Below are 19,823 nucleotides of genomic sequence, written 5' to 3'. Positions count from 1 at the left end.
TTCTTGTCTAAAACTATAGGGCTTAGGGCTCTGATATTTGGTATGTAGCAAAATCTAGTGGTCCTCTACCAAGACTGTTCAGATTATTTCCCTTGGATCAAATATGGCCCCACGCGGGGGTCACATGGTTTATATAGACTTATATAGGACAAAACTTTGAAAAACCTCTTGTCCAAAACCACAGGGCCTAGGCCTTTGATATTTTGTATATGACACCATCTAGTGGTCCTCTACTAAGATTGTTCAAATTATTCCCCTAGGGTCAAATATGGCTCCACCCTGGGTGTCATATGTTTACATTGACTTAGGGAAAAACTTCTTGTCCAAACCACAAAGACTATAGCTTTGATATTTTGTAATGTAGCATCATCTAGTGATTCTCCACCAAGTTCGTTCAAATTATCCCTCTAGGGCCAAATATGACCCCGCCCCAGGGGTCACATGGTCATTTAGACTTATATAGGGAAAAACTTAGAATCTTCATGTCCATAACTTACTTCATTCAAATTTGGACCATATGTATAGTTTTTAGTAGCAAGATGAACCTTGACATGAGCTGACCTTGATCTTGACCTAGTGACCTACTTTCACATTTTTGTAGCTACAGCCTTCAAATTTGGACCACATGCATAGGTTTGTGTACTGAAAAAAAACTTTTACCTTGTTTTTACCTTTTGTGTTCTGAATTGAAATTTGACATTGATCTTTACCTATTACTTACTTTCACATTTCTCAAGCTATAGCTTCCAATTTCTCGAGCTACAGCTTCCAATTTGAAGCACATGCATAGGTCTGTCTACCGAAATGAATTATGGACTTAAAATTGATCTGGTGACCTACTTTCAATTTTCTGAAGCCACAGCATTCAAATTTGGACCACATACTCATTGTTTTGTACCGAAATGAAATTTGACCTTGATTTTGACCTTGAGCTAGTTTTGAAATCTGGAACATTCAAATATGGCTCAGTGGATGGCGCCAAGATCACTCTGTAATCTCTTGTTAGGTTAATAGGTTAAAGATCAAGGTCAGATTAAACCAGAATGGTAGAACTTTTGTTTACAGTGAGCATATAATTTCTGTTCCTTGTGCAATTACTGAATGCATCAAGGGGGACATTTCGTGTTCGACGAGCTCTTGTTATATCTCGTCACTTACGCTGTGAAATATGAAATCTACATTTTATTGAGAGTTATTGCTCCGCCGCCCCATACATTGTGAATGTATTTTAAGTTATTTGCTTAAAACAGGATGGAAATCGTGTTCTTTATGTATATTTCGCGGTTCAAAATATTTTACTAAATGAATATTTCATAACGTTATGCAGCATAAAATAGAATAAAATGAAGCCTTATGGTGCGTGCGTCTTTTTAACATTGCAACACGTCTGACGTCATGTCTGTTTACGCGCGTCCGTTTCCCGCGGTGAGATTAAAAATTGTTGCGTACTTGAGCATCAAATAAAAAGAAAATTTGTTTGTTTTTCATGAACATGGAATATATCTCACCTTGAAGTGAGATGCGTTCGTGAAAATATTTAAAAATTTCTCACTTCTCAGTGAGATACCCACTTCTCATTGAGATATAATCCATATTTAATCAAAACAAAGAAATATCCCCTGTGTATTGAGTGCATGTGCTTACACTTTCATGCGGTCATAAACAGATAGTTATTTCCTTTTAGGGCTGAACTTAATACATGTATGAATATGGTAATTAGGGCATGCTATCGCATAAAATATAGAAAAAATGAAATAAAAGCCCAGATGTACTAACCGCATGTATAGGTTGTTACCAAAACGCGTCTTACATCCAATACACGATGTTTTTCGCGAATGCCTTTTGGAGATTACAATTATATACAGCCTAATCTAAAGTTGAACAGCACTTGTATGCCCGTTTTCGTTTTCTTTATTTTTTGTTACAATTTTACTAATTTTGTTTTATGTTACAAAAAAGGAAAAAAGGGATAATCGGCCTATAATAAATATGTCATTGGGTAAATATAATTCCTTTTGTGAAGAAAGCACAAGATGTAGATAATTATATTGAAGTATGCTGAGTCTTAAACATGGAGGACGCACGCAGTTTGATCACCTGGCTTAGTCTATAATGAGGCCCTAAATGGACACCTATGTTTAATTCATTTGAACCATATACATGTATCTTTTTTGTTGTTGTTTTATACACATGGTATATAAGAAACAGATGGGGCCATTAGGGCGGAATGGCTAAAAAAATCTCATTTATATGACTCATGTAATTTAAAAGATGACTTACTTTGACAAAATTCCTCTACCAAGATTGTCTTAATTATTTCCCTAAGGTCAAATATGGGCCCTGCCCGGGGATCGCATGGTTTATATAGACTTATATAAGGAAAAAGTTAACAATCTTCTTGTCATAACCTACAACATTCAAATTTGGACATTATCTATAGTTTTAAGTGGCAAGATGTGACTTGACATGAGTTGACCTTGATCTTGACCTACTTTCACATTTCTGTAGCTATAGCCTTCAAATTTTGACCACATGCATACGTTAGTGTACCGAAATAGACTTCGACATTCGACATTGACCTAGTGACCTACTTTCAAATTTGATTTGGTCCACATGCACAATTTTATGTTCCGAAATGAAATTTGACCTTGATTTTGACCTAATGACCTAGTTTCACATTTCTCATGCTACAGCCTTCAAATTTGGAACACGTACATAGTTTTGTGTACCGAACTGAACTTTGACCTTGAGATTTACCGGGTGACATACTTTCACATTTCTGTAGCAACAGCCTTCAAATTTTGACCACATGCATAGGTTTGTGTACAGAAATAAACGTTGACATTGACTTTGACCTAGTGGTCTACTTTCACATTTTTAAGGGTCAGGCTTCAAATTTGAACCACTTGCATAACTTTGTTTTTCGAAATGAAATTTGGCCTTGATTTTGACCTAGTGACCTACTTTCACAATGCTTGAGCAACAACCTTCAAATTTAGACCACATGTATAGGTTTTTGTACCGAAATAAACTTTGCCCTTGAGATTGACATAGTGACCTACTTTCACATTTCTCAAGCTACATGCTTCAAATTTTGACCACATGCATAGTTATGTGTTCTGAATTGAAATTTGACCTTGATTTTCACATAGTACCTATTTTCACATTTCTCAAGCTAAGCTTTGTAATTTAAAGCACATGCATAGTTTTGCAAACAGAAATGAAATTTGACCTTGAAGTTGATTAAGTGACCCACTTTCGCATTTCTCATGCTACGGCTTTAAATTTGGACCACATGCATGGACCACATGCACAGTTTTGTGTACCGAAATAAACTTTGACCTTGGTTTTGACCTTGATCTAGTCTTGAAATTTGAAACTCAGTGGTGGGCGCCAAGATCACTCTGTGATCTGCTGTTCAGTTTATTTCTTCCTTTATATTCTATGCAATCCATACTAAGTCAACTCTGATGCACAGATATGAATGAAGAGGACAGAAGTGGTTTTATCAACTTTGATACCGATCTTTTGTGCAGAAATGTGAATTATATTGCTGTCTAAACTGGTTCATGTTCTAATTCCAAACCGTTTACTGTTTTTCAATTACTTGTATCCAAACATTTACACACTTGATTCCTTTTATTGACTTTGCATGGTACGTTTTCGCAAACAAACTATAGTTTTAGATTAGAGACCATTGACAAGATACGTGAAGATGTTTCTTCTTTCTTCTTAACTATTTTGTTCTGATAAATCAATTGCAAGCGTTTACAAAATATATTTTAAAAAATGTGCTTCCTCTTCTTGATAGCCATAATCTGCACGTTGTATCACTTACTAATTTAAACTGGCACAATTTGATTTTTTCTGTCGAATAACTTTCACCTTAGAATGAAAACTGAAAACGTAGTAAATTTGTATCTACAAAATGTGTTAAATCGAACAAAATATGAAACTTACTTGAGATTTTGACAGTTTTGCTCGCCGCGAGAGGCCACATTGGACAATTTCAAACACACGGCCACCGGTGTAGTTACCATACAGCGATTATCGAAAGATATGAAAATCCATTCAGATTTAATTACGACTGGATTCTCGTATTTCATACAGCGGATAGATTTACTGACGTGTCATATGGCTAAAATAGTATTTGTCGTTTGGTAATGCATATGACTTACCTAAGCATTATCAATTAATATGCAGTAATAGATGTATAAATTAGGTCATTTCCAATCTTGTTCAGCCCTTTTACCAATGACAAATAGTTTGTCTTTAATTCATTCGAAAACATATATATTTCTTCTTTTTTCATTTTTCTTTGATAAATGAAGCATTTTATTTAAATGAAAAGAAAATATTTATATTTTACCAAATAATTGATATACTACAGGTATTTTTCCGATGTTCTATCGTTCTCGTTCAGCATCTTTCATACGCTGACTTATATGTTGTTTGTATTTTATTTCAAATCGAAGATAGAAACTTGGATTTATCATTTACTTTCTTTTTTAATTGTTTAATAACATATGAAGAATTTATGAAAAAGGAACATATGACAGGCCGTTAGATCATTTTATACAATGTCTCAATTCTTTTTTTATTATTCTTAACAAATCTAAGATTGATATTTTCAGTGATCGATTTTTTTCAATTGCTAAATGAAATAAAAAAATATATCTTAATAAAATCCAATTACAGGATTATTTATATGAAGTTCACACTTTTCTATATCACTATTGGCCAGGGAATGATTAAACATTGATGGATATGTTTATGCTTTATTTCTTTACTTTGACCTGCCTACTTAGATCAACAGGAAATGCGCAGATCTACGAGTCTCAGCGTTGGGAGTTCGATCTTTGTGGGAGGCGTTTGTTCTCCACAATGATTTAACATTGCCTCTAAAATTGCTCGCCCTCCACCTCTGATTCATGTGTGAATGTCGTAATTTACTTTCGGAGAAGATATTTGTATTTGTACTTGTACAGAAAACAGGAACACTTGTTACGTTAACTGCCAGCCGTTACATAACTAAACTACTGCTTTGAAGACAGCGAAATTAGAAAACTGTTGGCATATTTCCTGTAATATGTTAACTATGATTTTGCTAAACTGATGAAATATGTATCAAAATTTAATTTAAATGTAACATCAAAATCGTACAACGAATCAAGTGCAAAAATATATCAGAACAGAACAAAACATCTTTTATTTCACCTAGGCTTTTCTCAATACAACAAGGGCAATGTAACAAAATGTTGATATAACACAACATTTGAAGGGTTCCGGTACAGGAGCAGTACAAGTATAGCAATTATGACATAACATGTAAGAAGCATTTCAACGTTGAGTAAAATAAACACATAATCAATATTACTGGTTATGGGCAGGGGTACATTTGCAGTTAGACGCTAAGGAAAAATAACTAGTTTCCTTTATTACAGGAAGATTTAATATTTAAATATAAAAATAGAAAAAAAACTAGGGTTCCTTTTTTACTGGAAGATTTAATATTTAAATATCTAAAATTGATGTCTATTTAGGATAGGTTAGGGGCAATGCAAAAGCATGCTTGGTATGCACCTGCATTATAACACTTCGCTGCGAAAAGTAGGTTATTCATTATAATAAAATGTATTATCAGCAATATAAAAATATAAAAGCTCAAGACAAAGGGAACATTTTAAACATAGAACAGTGTTGATATAGTCTTGTAGTATATAGTTTAGATATCGAAAAGGTTTTTGGTTATAAATGTGGTAGGAGAATCGGTCGGTGTTGCATGTGAATATCGAGTATTTCATGCGTAGAAAATATAACAACTCGAAGGAATGCCATTCATTAACTTTGGCAGTTTAATAAATAACAAACATTACCGACACTCTAGTAATTACGCACTGTTGTAGTAATTCTAACGTTTAATAACAGAACTCTTGCTATACTCTGTTATCTTTTGATCCAAGATCAATTATATTTCCTCTAGATTATATTAACTAATAATCGTATACTAGAAACTATAAAAAAAATACCATATTAATTGAAATTTTTCAAAAGATGAAAGAAATATTTCTTTAAAATCCATCACCGAAGCCAATAGACAAGTTGTCACCATTATTGCTAAATTGATTGTTTAGTCAATTAACCTGCACGTGCCGGAGCATCACCATGCAATTCATACAGACTTGATAATCCAATCAAAGATGATAATGTATTCGAAAGAAACAATAAAAAGCTGGTAATAAGGACAGATAGGATATAGATTGGGTACTATATAGTAGTAACACAATATAACACATGTATTTCTTTTTAAGAATACTAGAAAATATATTTGATTTTAAATGATAATTGTCAATAATTAACTGTCAAGATCGGGCATAGTAGTCCATTTATATCAAAAATATATTAGACTGAATCAGTTCTATAAATGAAATTGCGAAACAATTTCCTCTTATAGAACCTCATATCATTTTTTTCTGAGCAATGTTTATTGAATGTAAATGTAGTTGATAAAAATGTGTACAGCGTTTATAAGGTCTTGAAATTGTTATTCATATATATCTGAATGAAAAGAATGATACACAGTAACCTTTTGTGCATCATTTTAGGGTACTTGAAGCAGACAAATCGTATGTTTAATCTTGGTAATAATAGTTAAATACAAAATTTAATGTTCATGTTTTCTTCGTAGAAAGCAACGTTACACATTTAGTTTTAACAGTCTTAATACAGTTAATATCTAATTAGATGATTTCATCCCTTTATAGAATGTATCTTGAGTAATGAACTATAAAGATTTTTGTTTATCAAATGTTGTATATTTGCCAATACCAAATGGTTGTCGGTCCATATGTTATCCTTATTTTGATCATGTAAAACATTACTATATTGATGCATATCCAGTTAAAGCAACGCTTTTGTTTTCAAGACATATTACTTTCCATTTTGAAATTGTTTTCAAAGAAGGTTCTAGGGCAGATAAAGCGTGTGTCCTCCTATTGTAGACTTTAGGGTGAGTTCAAGTAATTTCATGCTAATTCTGGTACTTTTTTCACGCACGGGAATATCTTTGCCATATTTTGTTCCATATCTTATACACTTTATATATCTTGGGACAGAAAAAACAGTTATGTTACATGAAATGTAAGTTGCGATTTACTAATATACCCTCAGATACGTTAAGGATATATATTTCATGGGATAGGTTATAGTGTTCATAAGTATATGGCTCGTAATATAATTGTGTTTTACATTTAATAAGAACCACCCACTGCTGTCGTTTATATAAATATATGAATTTCTGGCTTACATAAATAGTTAACTTAATTATTTAGTTAAATGCAATGTAGACAGATCTGTACTATTTCGTTCTGTATAAAATAAAGCAATTATATTTCAGATAGCAGATTTCTACTTTGCCCCATGTGTTCTTAAAACGCCTCCTCCAGAAGATCTGCTGGCATACAGTGATTGTAGGAACCGAAGGTCAACCAGTAAACTATGTTTCACAATGGCATCTGGATTCCTTCCATCAATTGTGTTTAACAAACTTCTGGCAGTTTGTATCAGTAAATGGTCTTTACCCAAAAGGAATTATAAACACTTGGTTTTCCGCGGATGTGGAATATTTGATCTCAAAGACAACCATACGCTTTATGTATATTTCTTTGACCAGGTTATACAGATTTGGATAACAAAACTAAGTGCTCAAGACGAAGAGCCGAATAATGCTGTATGCTCCAAAGTGTATGATTTTATATCAGATTTCCTCCAACACAGATTACGGTTGTCAAGTGGCGTTAAGGTGTCTCTGAAGTGTCAGTTTTCTGACCTCAATTCCAACGACAATTTGTTTCCGGTTGATGAAATAGCTCTAAAATCGGAAGTAGTGTGCAACTGCAGGACTGAACAGCACGTGCTACGAACAGATGAAATTACACAATACTGGTTCCGTACGTATTAGTTTTACTTTTGAATCTTGTATGATATAAAGCTTCTTCCCTGTGACCCCTCTCTCCCCCTCCCATTTCTTTTTGTTTTTTTATAAGGGAAAGGTAAATTAGTAATAAGTGGGAAAGGCATTAAGAGTTGCCCTTGTCAGTCCGTCTGTCCGTCCTTCCGTGCGTCCTACCGTCTGTCAGAATTTGAGTAATGCATATTTCAAAAAGTATTAGACTAGGAGTCATTAAACCCTACGTGGTTGCTTTTCAGCAAGTGAAGTTGTGCATCTAATGTCATTGCGAGCTCACACCGTCCGACCAGAGTTATGGCCTTTAAAGTATTCAAAACTATCTAGCAATTTGCGTCGCATGTATCTCAAAAAGTTATTTGACCTACGATTATGAAACATTACACACTCCGCATGTTTTTGAAAAGTTAACTTTTAAAAGTTATCATCAGAATGTGCAACTTTTTAGCTTAGCTGAGTACAAAGAGTTCATGGTAATCTATACTGATAATTCTGCGTCCGTCGTCTGTCGTGTGTCCATCTGTCAAGTCCGTCAAGTCGTCCGTCCTTCGTCAACAGTTGTGTTTAAACGAAATCCTCTCCTAAACCAATGAATGGAATGATATATACTATAGCTAAAAGTCGATAAAAGTTTCAAGCGACATCTCCTCCAAATCGATAGTCCTCCTGCAACCCGACGTCTGTGTTATGTATCATTTCATTTTTTAAAAGGTCTACTTCAAACGGGGCGGTCAGTGACCTACAAAAAATTGTGTGTCCGATCTTATATAACTATCGCTATCGTTAATTTGCAAGTATTAAAGTAGTATAGCAGGTATGCTGGATTCAGTCGTAAGATTCATTAAAAATAAACATCTCTGTCATAAACTCCTCTTAAATAACACTTTCTGGAAACAAATATCCATTGATTCTGTTGCCATGTGACTAGGGAGAAAAGGATGTTCAGAGAAAATATGTGTCAGTATGAAAAAGAATAAACTTTACTACAAATTACTTAATCTCAACAGACTTTGTAAGTCTACATAGCACAGGAATGTTCGGCAAATCATCGCATATCTTGACTTGTAAGTTTACGCTTAGTTTTTGTTTATTGCAGTCAGCAACTAATCAAAATATTATAGCAAACATCGACGGTCTTGTATACGTATAAGACCTAAATAATGTTTGTTTCCGGTGTCCCGACCTACCTTGAAAAAGTTGCCGCGAACTTTAATGTTTTTGTGGTGTTGGAAAAATAAACGATTTTTACGCTAGTTTTAAAATTTTTCACTTTGTTTTTGTATTTCTTCATTGTGAAAACAAAACATATAATAAATTCCTAGCTACCTACCTTATTCCTTTGAGGCATATCACCGGAAGCAAACAATATTATTTTAAGTCCTAAAGCGTGAAACGTAAGGTCTAAATTGATTCATTTTGTTATTTAAACAAGATATTTACATTAATCAACCAAACGGGAAATTCCTCCATTTGCTTCCCCACCACTGACATTCCTAACTATCCACTTTAATTTTGTGATCACTGCATTCGTACTGTTTTGAAAACTGTTTCATGAAACAAAAACGCCCGACGGTTAGGCTATTATCTTCCAATGACCAAAATGTGATACATCACAGTGAGCACCTGTTACTACTGTGCACACCACTCGTTCATAAATAGCAATATGATTGAAAACTATCAGCTTCATCTTGCAATTTGTCAATCGTTACTTAATATTTACTTTTTACCACAGCATGCATCAGGAAAGAAGGCCGTGTATTTGGTACATTTATTGACGAAACAGGAATTGAAATGACTGTATTTGAAAGCCATGTCATTGCAAAAGCGTCATATGGTATCTGCTTAATACATTATCCTTGTGAAAACGGTTTTGGCGGAGGCACGGGATTTCGTGTCGGCAAGAGATATATAATGACAGCTGCACACGTTGCAAATGCAGGTTTGGACTCACGTCAACTTATTTTATTTATCTTTGTGCCCTTTGATGAAAAATGGTTATATTGTTTAACTTCTGTTTACAGCTGCCGACCAGCCAGATGGTAAAGCATTAGTATTTCTTAAGATTATTATAAAATCCCTGGACCTTCAGCAATCAAAATGGACAAGATAAGTGTCTATGGTCCTTAGATAACCTCTGCTGTTTTGGATCTCAGTGGTGGTGAATTCAAAATTATAACACATTTTCCCCAATTATACCCCTTTTTCGACTTCAGTATTTAGTCAGCTGACAAGGCTGTTGAATAATCGATCGTTGCTGTCCTCCGACAGCTCTTGTTTTTCTTTTAAAGTTCATTTTTGTTAAATTCAGTGTATGCAATAACAAGTTAAGATATGATTGTCAAATAGTTTCATATTTCATATTTCTTTTTTTACAAAAAAAAATGTAAATATATAAAAGCAAAAAATATAAATGTATATACACAGCCTGAACAGTCATGATAGGAAATGAAATATGGGACCCATATGGGATCCTTCTGGGAAACATATTTTTTTGAGTCCAGAGAAATGTATTAGAATTCAAAGAAAACATAAAAAAAATGGAATATATTTTTATACCAGTGACAAAACTTATGGTCTTTAAATCAACACGTTGATGTATCACTTCAATTAGACATTGCACATGTGTCCCATATAGGTCCGATGTGGTCAAATACTTACAATATGGGACCCAGATGGGACCATTCTCAGAAACATGTTTCTTTTGGGACCAAAGGAAACGTACACACATTCAAAGAAAACATAAAATAACGAATTTCTTTGCTACTGACACCACTCATAAACTTAAGATAAATACATTTGTAATTCACATCGCTGCGACATACGGGTCTAGTGTGGGCAGACACATATTGTTCCGATGAGGACTCGTATAGTACATGTGCCCCATGTAGACTTGCGTGCTGGGTATACAGGGCAGATAAACACAGCAAAGGGAAGAGCATGTGTAACAAAAAGTACAACCTTAAGTTAGTTTTACCTCATTCCTTTCAAATGAGCGATAGCCACTAAACGTAAGCATTCTGTACAATCAACCACTTTTTCTCTAATTACTTCATTGCATGATTTGTTTATTTATTTATTTATTTTTTTTTTTGTGTATATTTGGTTAAGAGTCACATCATCACAATTAAGGTCATATGGCGTCTTTTCGAGCTTTTGATGATGGCGGAAGACCTTGTGTTCACCTCTTAATTGTTCTGGAATAGGCTTACCCATAGGCAATACAACCATCATGTTCCTTAAGCCTCCATAAGCCCGAAGGGTGACTTTCTCTCATGAAAATGCCTTCACTTCATTCGCCAATAGAGGCTCCGCATGATAGGGTGTGGTCGACTAATTTTTCTGACATAATGACCTCTGTAAAATTGTTATGACGTTATTCTTTTACTTTTATAGCTAAACATGGTGGCCTTACCAACAGCATGGCAATATTCAACTATTTACAAGACAGCCCAGCTTGGCCGAAATATGTGTATAGCTTGACATCTGTTGTTTTCTCCGATGAAGAGACGGATGTAGCCGTAATCAAACTTGCAGAAAACAGTCAAATGCCTCCAGCATTTGAACATTTTATTGCCCCAGTTGAAAATTTCAACCTAATTGGACATTCGAAGAAAGATGTTATGAAAATAAATCCAGTCACTAAAGTATTTATTGAAGGGAAATGTCCACGTCTCAGTGATGAGATTTCAAGAACTAGGAGTCTTAGTCGTGAACACACAGCTGCGCCGTGTGACTTTGAACAATTTAATAGTCTTACTAACAAGGACAGGTTCTTATTTCACTGTAAATTTACAAAAGGTGCAAGTGGCTCTCCAGGCATTGTTCTGAAGGGAAATAACATCCACGTTACAACCGTTTTAGTATATGGCTATCCGGATTGGTATTACGATCCAACACAAGCCAGACTTAGAGAAATATGGCCCATTAAATATTGTATTGAGCAAGGCGCTAATATGCAGTCTGTGTGCAGAAACATGTTCAAAGCAGACACTCAGCTCTGTAGAGAAATATTTGGTGAATTCATTAATTGTTGTTGATATTTCAAACTAAGGACATCGCATAGGTTAAAGTAGGAGTTTATTGTTGAAGATGTGTATATATAGCAAAATGTATGATATAGTTTTTCCTTAATTGTTCGCTAGTTTTATATTCGTACTGTTTTTCAAACGGAGCTTTCGAATGGCTATAGAACCATTTCCCTACATTTATGTGTTTAGCCTAGAATCATCACACAAAATAGGACTCGTATACATCGCATGATGTGGCAACGGAAAAGATTTTGCCCTGGCACAAAACATACTTTTCATTGTTTGTTTTTATTACATGGTTATCATATAAATGGTTCAGGCAAGGGAACAAACGGTGCAGAGTAAACAGCTTACCTATAAAAAATCGTGGTGTAGAGTAAATTGCCGCATTTGAACATAGTTATATTGTACAAAATGTACTTTTTGTTTCGTTATCAAATAAGTATCTTTTTTTATAACAAGTTTAGTTGATGGTTGCCCTTTAATACAAGTTTGTCTTATTGTTTTATTTATGCGTGTACAGGATATGCACAAATTAGATACAGGTCATGTTGACGGGAATGATAATTCTACTTAAGGTCTTATGTGAACAAACAAAAAAGGTTACACGATATAGACTAAAATGATAATGTGATCAGACAAGTTCCTAATAAACTGAACAAAACCACTGAATAGAAAAACAACCACTGGACATTGAAAATTTGATTTATTGACCCTGATTTATTGAAATTTCATAATATACTTTTAAGTAGAAACTGACTGATAAAACGATTGGGTTTTGCTACACTGAAAACTGAAGACCATAAGGAAGTTTTTGTACTTGGAGCCTAGGTGAAAATCACCTTATTCGTGGCATATGCATTAAAGACAAAATTCTGCACTGTATATTTAAATGAATCATCTAAGCTTTGTGTATTTCTGGTGTCATTTTGGTTTAAAATGATAGTCAAATGTCTGGCTAGTTTCATGATTGTTTAAACGATCACATATTCAATTTTCTGTTTTTTTTGAAGACAGTAACGTTACCGGAGCTAGGGTTTCCTTTACGTTACGTAGTAAACACGGAACAGTCCTTATATAGTAAATTTAAAACCATTTTGACATGTATTCTATTTAAATTGCTTCTGTTGCTTTTTAATTTCACCTTAGCTCTAGGACTTCAATGAAAGCTATTAGACCACCAAATTGTGTCCATCAGCATGGCTTGCCTACAACTTTATTGTATAACTTATATATTGTATATTTATATATATAATTATAAAAAAAACTGTAATTAAAGTTCGATAAATGAAGCTGGTCATAGTAATTGTCTAAAAAAGAATCTCTGTAGAGTTTGATTTTGGCCCATTTTTAGGGAAATGGCATTTAGTCACTTCACAGAGTCATAATGAAAACCATTTTAGAAAGTGTCTTATTTATATTAAACATGATACTATTTTGTCTATGAAACTAAATCATTTTCAGAATTGGTTCGTATATGATCGATTAAAGGTCACTTGATCAAATTCTAGAAAAGAAACCCTTGTTTAATTTTAGGCAAATTGGCTAAAAAAAAGGGAATTTTTTATCTGTGAAGTCTAAGTTTAAAACTGAATTGCAAAGTGCCAAAAATATTCTCTGTTTACTGTTCAGAAGCATTTAAAACTAAGTTTCTACTAAAGATGGTAGTTTTTTTTTCATCTGCATGACACTCAGTCAAAATACCAGCCTTGAAAAATCTATGTCAGTTCTGAAGTATTGCATCATCATTGTTATTAATATACCAGATTTATATAGCGCCCTTTCCATGATAAGCACATTCAAAGGCGTTTGACATATAGCAAACGCAGCCACACAGGGCGCGAAATTCATCCTCCGCTAAAACAGACACAGAGCGATCAAACTAGAGGGACAGAGTGAAAAAAAACGCTCCAGGCTTGTCCGGTTTATTTAGCCTAGCTCTTTGCGAATAGACAGTCTAGTTCTTTAACGTGCCCGGTGCACAGCACTGATACACACGAAGCCGTGTTTCCTGAGTAGGAGACACTCAAGAGCATCTTCAGAAATTTCCACTGCCTGGAACGGGGTTTGAACCCCGGACCTCTGGATTGACAGTGAAACTTGCTACCACTAGATTACCACTGCCTAATTATCACAAAATGTATAGTTAGGTAATTAGATATCAAAATTATAACATAATCAGATAATGTCTGTTTCACAGAAGATAAGGGACATAAAAATGAGATGCGTCTCTTCGTTTATTTATTTTTCCGTCTGTCTTTCGCACTTCCTGTCCGGTCTATAACTCTGCCATACAAGAAGTCACTTTAAACTTAATAAGATGACGTATCGCGCGCAAGTACAAGTCACCAAGCTTAGAAGGCAATATCACACCTGACAGTCAAATGTTAAGATTATCTATTAAATGTCAAGTTCATAACTCTACTGTTCGTCAAGATAATTCAAATCATTATTTATATTTTATGGCAATATAAATACATGTATAATGTTCCATTAACAAATGTTACTTTAACCAGTTTCGACTTACTTTTATAGATATTCACATTTAAAGTGGGTGGGATAATCTGACATGTGACTTTGAATTTCCGTTTGTATTTTTTTTTTTTTTTTTTTGTAAAGTGGTTCTATTTTTTTTCTGCAAATTTCATCATAAAAAACACACACAAAAACATAACTATGCAACGGACATTCACACAACATGTTACATTTTAAATTGCATTGAATAATTCTTTCATCACAGAGCCAAAAATTTGCCTGATTAAATGTACTGATTTTCAATGGACGAACTTCACCAAAAACATAAAACATTTTTATTAGTTCAGATATTCAAGTGTTATTTTCAGCAGATATGTAAACTGTAATAAACATTAAAATGAGAGTATATCAGTACACCCTACTTAATATTGAAAGAGTGGTACACTCTCAAACTGGGAAAAAGTGGGTGTGGTAAATAAACATTTTGAAGCAACACTATGAGTTGATAGTTTACAGCAGAATCAAGATCCTGTACAAAGTAAGTACTGTTTTTACAGCTTTTACCTGTTTCTACCGGGAACTTACAGTACCTACTACATGCAGGATCTTCTTTCAGCTGTAAACTATTAAATCATACAAGAAGGTACGGTGGCACAGAGGTGACATGCACTCTTTCTTTTTTCAATTGCAATCCTCTATTTTTTTCATGTTGTTCCCACGAGATACTAACTCGACGGAACGACATAGTGTGCCGTGGTAACGAGTTACTAAGTCGTGGGAACGACATAAAAAAATGAGAAGTGCAATTTAAAAAAAAATATTGCATTGAAAAGGAGTGGCGTAATAAAAAAGAATAATAATAATAATAATTATTATTATTTTAAGAAGGTGACATATTAAGAGCACATAGTATACATACAACTTATTTCAAATATGGCCTTCTACATAAATGTTAAAACACAGTATCTACAACAATAAGAATATCAGTAGCACAGTTTTAACGACAAACACACTTTAAAAACAAACTCGATTTGAAATGATTTTACCAGGAGAATAAATCAGTGTAATTCATTTTGCATACATGTACATTCATCCATCAATATCATAAAGTTTAAAAACTACCCTATACGACATAAAATGCATGATAATTGTTGAAGATTTGAGAAAAAAAAAGAATAAATAAATAAATACTGAATAAAAATCAGTAACGTTGTTCTTGTAATAAATAATCCTTAATTTTTCGTTTAAACGTTAACAGATTATCTTGAAGTTTGATGTTTGATGGAATGGAATTCCATAAATGTGTGGCTTTGTATGAGAATGTTTGTTTCAAGAAGTTTGTTCGGGGCTTTAACAAAGAAAGATCTTTACGAGTCGAGGAACGAAGATTATATCTATCGTTATGAGCAAAAGATAATAATTCAGACATATATTTTGGTACAAGGTTATGGTCACATTTAAAAACCAGTACAGCCATGTGGTAATTGCATCTGTTTTCAAAAGTGAGCAGATTCAGATTTTTAAACACGCTACCTGCGATACGATTTTTTGTTATTACACGAATTGCCCTCTTTTGTATATTATATATTTTATCAGTATCTGATTTACAGGCAAGCCCCCATACAGTACTGCAATAGTCCATGGTTGATATAATATATGCATTATAATATAACATCTTCATTTCATCGGTCAAAAAGTACGAAATTCTTTTTAAAAGTGCAACCTTTGAGTTAAGTTTATTCACAACATTGCAAACTTGTGCATGCCACGTTACATTATTATCTATACAGATTCCAAGAATATTTTGACTTGTTACATTTTCAATTATCGTTCCATTGATAAACAGTTCAAGATTCCTTGCTTGTTTCGTTTTATAATTTGTACTTAGAAGCATACATTTTGTTTTTTCCGGATGTAATGACATATTATTAATTTTGCACCATGTGTTAATGAGGCTAAGATTACTTTGGAGCTCTTGCTCTATAACTGAAATGTCAGTGTCGGATTTATGTACAGTGGAATCGTCAGCATACATGTCAATATTAATAGTGTCTGAAATAAGTGTCATATCATTTATATATAATATAAATAGTAAGGGTCCTAAAATCGAGCCTTGTGGAACTCCAGACTTTACAAACAGTTTTTTAGAATATAAATTTCTAATTTTAACTAGCTGAGTTCTTTTCGACAGATATGATTCAAATAATTTCAGTGAGTTATCTGTAAAGTGATAAAGCTTTAGTTTATGTAGTAATATTTCATGGTCGACAAGATCGAATGCTTTTCGAAGATCAAGAAATACGGACCCTACATATTTACCACTGTCAACATCTTTCAACCAAGTATCAATTAAAAGTGTTAAAGCGGTGTGGCATGAATGTGTAAGACGAAAACCTGATTGTTTTTTGTGTAATATATTTGTCTTTTTGAAATACAATTGCAACTGTGAAGCAATATGCCTTTCAAATATCTTAGATATGGTAGGTAAAATTGAGATAGGTCTATAATTACTTGGATTCTGCTTATTCCCTTTTTTAAAAATTGGAATAACGTAAGCATCTTTTAATTTATCGGGAAAAACACCACTGTGTATGCTTTTATTTATTATTTATTATAGATGTGATGGCTGGAGTTATGAAATCTCCGCAGTCATGTAGAATCTTTGGACTTATTCCGTCTATCCCAGTAGCTTTTTTAAGATCAATTTTAGATATGATATTTTTTACTTCCAAAGGAGTAATGAAATCAATCTCAAATTTGTGAAATGATAATTTTTCATCTAGATAATGTTTTAAATTTGAAAAATTGTCACTGACTAATTTTGTTTTTTTCAGTTATATTTGAAATACATTTGTATTTATAAAATGTTCGTTTAGGGCATTTATTATATCAAGTTCTCCGTCTACTACTTCATTGTTTTCTGTTACAAGTGTATTTGGAATAATTATTCCCTGATTAGATTTATCCGTATTGGATATATCTTTTAGAGGGGCCTCCGTGGCCGAGTGGTTAGAGTCGTTTATTCCAAGTTATTTCGAAATCCCTTTATGTATGGCAGAGTTATGGACCAGATACCACACACACCCTTTTAACCTTTGACCTCTTAGTTCAACCTTGACCTTGGAGCTAGGGGTCTGGGTCTAGCAAATTTACATCGAAACGTTTTCTTTAAAATAAGTATGAAAGACTTACCCTTTTTCTAGAATACTATATTATAAAGTTTCAATTTTTATGTAGAACTATTGTCAAAGGATTGAAAAGCCAGTAGATGATTAATTAAAATTCACGCTTCTAAACTTCCATATTCATAATGTCAATAACAGTTGTGAGGCTTCAAATTATTTTGTTAATTTATACAAGACGGCCATGATGGCCCTATAATGCTCATCTGAATTTGCTTGAACAAATATCTTTGCTAAAGCTTCAAACACAGAAAAGTTAAGTAGGTCAGTAGGTTATATTCATGGTCACTGAAAGTCAGTTTCAAGATTTTTGTGCAAAACTGTATATGTCATTCAAATTTCAAGGCTGTATCTTGAAAAACAAGAAAGTAAGTCAGTAGGTCACATTCATGGTCACTGAAATTCAATTTTAACATCAGTGTGTAAAACAAACTGCCAATGTTGCTGAAACTGCCAGCGATTTTTCAACATTTTCATAATTTTCAGCTTTTTTATAAATACCAACCAAAATATACATCAAGACAGCACAATAAGGTTTATTCTTTTTACAAATTTTATTATATACTTAGTTGATATCATAGTCATATTTGTAATACTATATCTTCAATATCCTTACAATAATGGGTGCAAATAAAAAAAAAACAATTGTTTCAGATTCACTTTTGTGAACTTTTTTCAATTAAAAATACCCATAGTGAAGAATATTTTTTTTAGATTTTGAAAAAAATATTTCATAGAATTTTTTCTTGTTTTTCTTGTGTATAGACAATTGTATTGTGAGCATAAAAATGGCTAAAAATGTATTGGTCACCGGGCTAAATTTTTTGTTAAGACCGCTAGAATACAACACCTCTTCGGACAGAAAATGGCGCGAACCTTGCCAAATTAATTACATGTATGTCTGCTAGAAGTTAAAAAAAAGTTTTAAAAATTGTTAATTATTTCTATAATTGAATACTAAATAACCTGAAAGGTGAATTTGTCTTATCAGTACTAAGTCAATTGTCTTACATTATACGAACAACACTGTCTTTGTACTAAAATGCGATGTGAAAGCACAACCACAAAAATGGCAAGATATCTGTCAGGCATGATACTTGTCAATATAACATAAACCAGTATCAACATTTGATTACTGATAAAAAATTATCAAAAATGTTATTTCATTTAAGATTCCTCATATTAAAGATTGTCAGTTACATGTTTCAACAAATGTTGACTTCACTTCAGTTTTCCATAGAAAGTGTCGGCTGCGCAGAAAGATGCGCATAAAAAACTATAGGAATTCCCTTTAAAGAGAATTCCTATAGTTTTTTTCCTTTCATAGAAATTTTTTAAATTCACATATATGATAGGAAAATTTGTACTGAAAACAATGAACAAATAAAAACAATAGGTCACCAGGCTTGTTTTTGTGAAAAATTGTTTTTGAACACACCCAATGTTGCTGAAACTGCTAGCGATTTTTCAACATTTTCTGCTTTTTTTATAAAAACCAACCAAAATATACATCAAGACAGCACAATAAGGTTTTTTTTCTTTTTACAGATTTTATTATATAGTTATTTGATATCATAGTCATATTTGTAATACTCTATCCTTACAATAATGGGTACAAATGAAAAAAAAATGTTGTTATATAATTACTTTTGGGAACTTTTTTCAGTGAAAAATACCCATAGTGAAGAATATTATTTTTAAATTTTGAAAAAATTATTTCATAGAATTTTTTCCTGTTTTTCTTGTGTATAGATAATTGTATTGTGAGCATAAAAATGGCTAAAAATGTATGGGTAACCAGGCTAAATTTTATGTTAAGACCGCAATAATACAACACCTGTTCGGACAGATAATGGCGCGAACCTGCCCAAATTGATTGTACATGTATGTCTGCTAGAAGTTAAAAACATTTTTTTAAATATTCTTAATTCTTTCTATAATTGAATACTAAATAATCTGAAAGGTGATATTGTCTTATCAGTACTAAGTCAATTATTTTACATTATATGAACAACACTGTCTTTGTACCAATATGCGATGTGAAAACACAACCACAAAAATAGCAAGATACCTGTCAGGCATGATACATGTCAATACAGCATAAACCAGTATCAACATTTGATTACTGATAAAACTTATCAAAAATGTTATTTCATTCAAGATTCCTCATAT

General features: G+C 33.0%; 1 protein-coding gene across 1 annotated transcript in view; it reads left to right on the top strand.

Moving 5' to 3' along the window:
• Window positions 1-17,459, top strand: part of LOC128549418 (uncharacterized) — a 44,691-nt gene extending 27,232 nt beyond the window's left edge. The window contains exons 12-14 of the mRNA XM_053526061.1: window positions 7,397-7,949; window positions 9,699-9,905; window positions 11,360-17,459. Coding sequence (XP_053382036.1) covers window positions 7,397-7,949; window positions 9,699-9,905; window positions 11,360-12,003 — 1,404 coding nt within the window. The 3' untranslated portion in view covers window positions 12,004-17,459. The remainder of the gene's footprint in view (window positions 1-7,396; window positions 7,950-9,698; window positions 9,906-11,359) is intronic.
• Window positions 17,460-19,823: the final 2,364 nt, after the last annotated feature.

Source organism: Mercenaria mercenaria, chromosome 16, assembly GCF_021730395.1.
Source record: "Mercenaria mercenaria strain notata chromosome 16, MADL_Memer_1, whole genome shotgun sequence".
NCBI classification, from domain to species: Eukaryota; Metazoa; Mollusca; class Bivalvia; order Venerida; family Veneridae; genus Mercenaria; species Mercenaria mercenaria.
The sequence above is the reverse complement of the archived record's forward strand: the minus strand, read 5'-3'. Positions and strand labels throughout refer to the sequence as shown.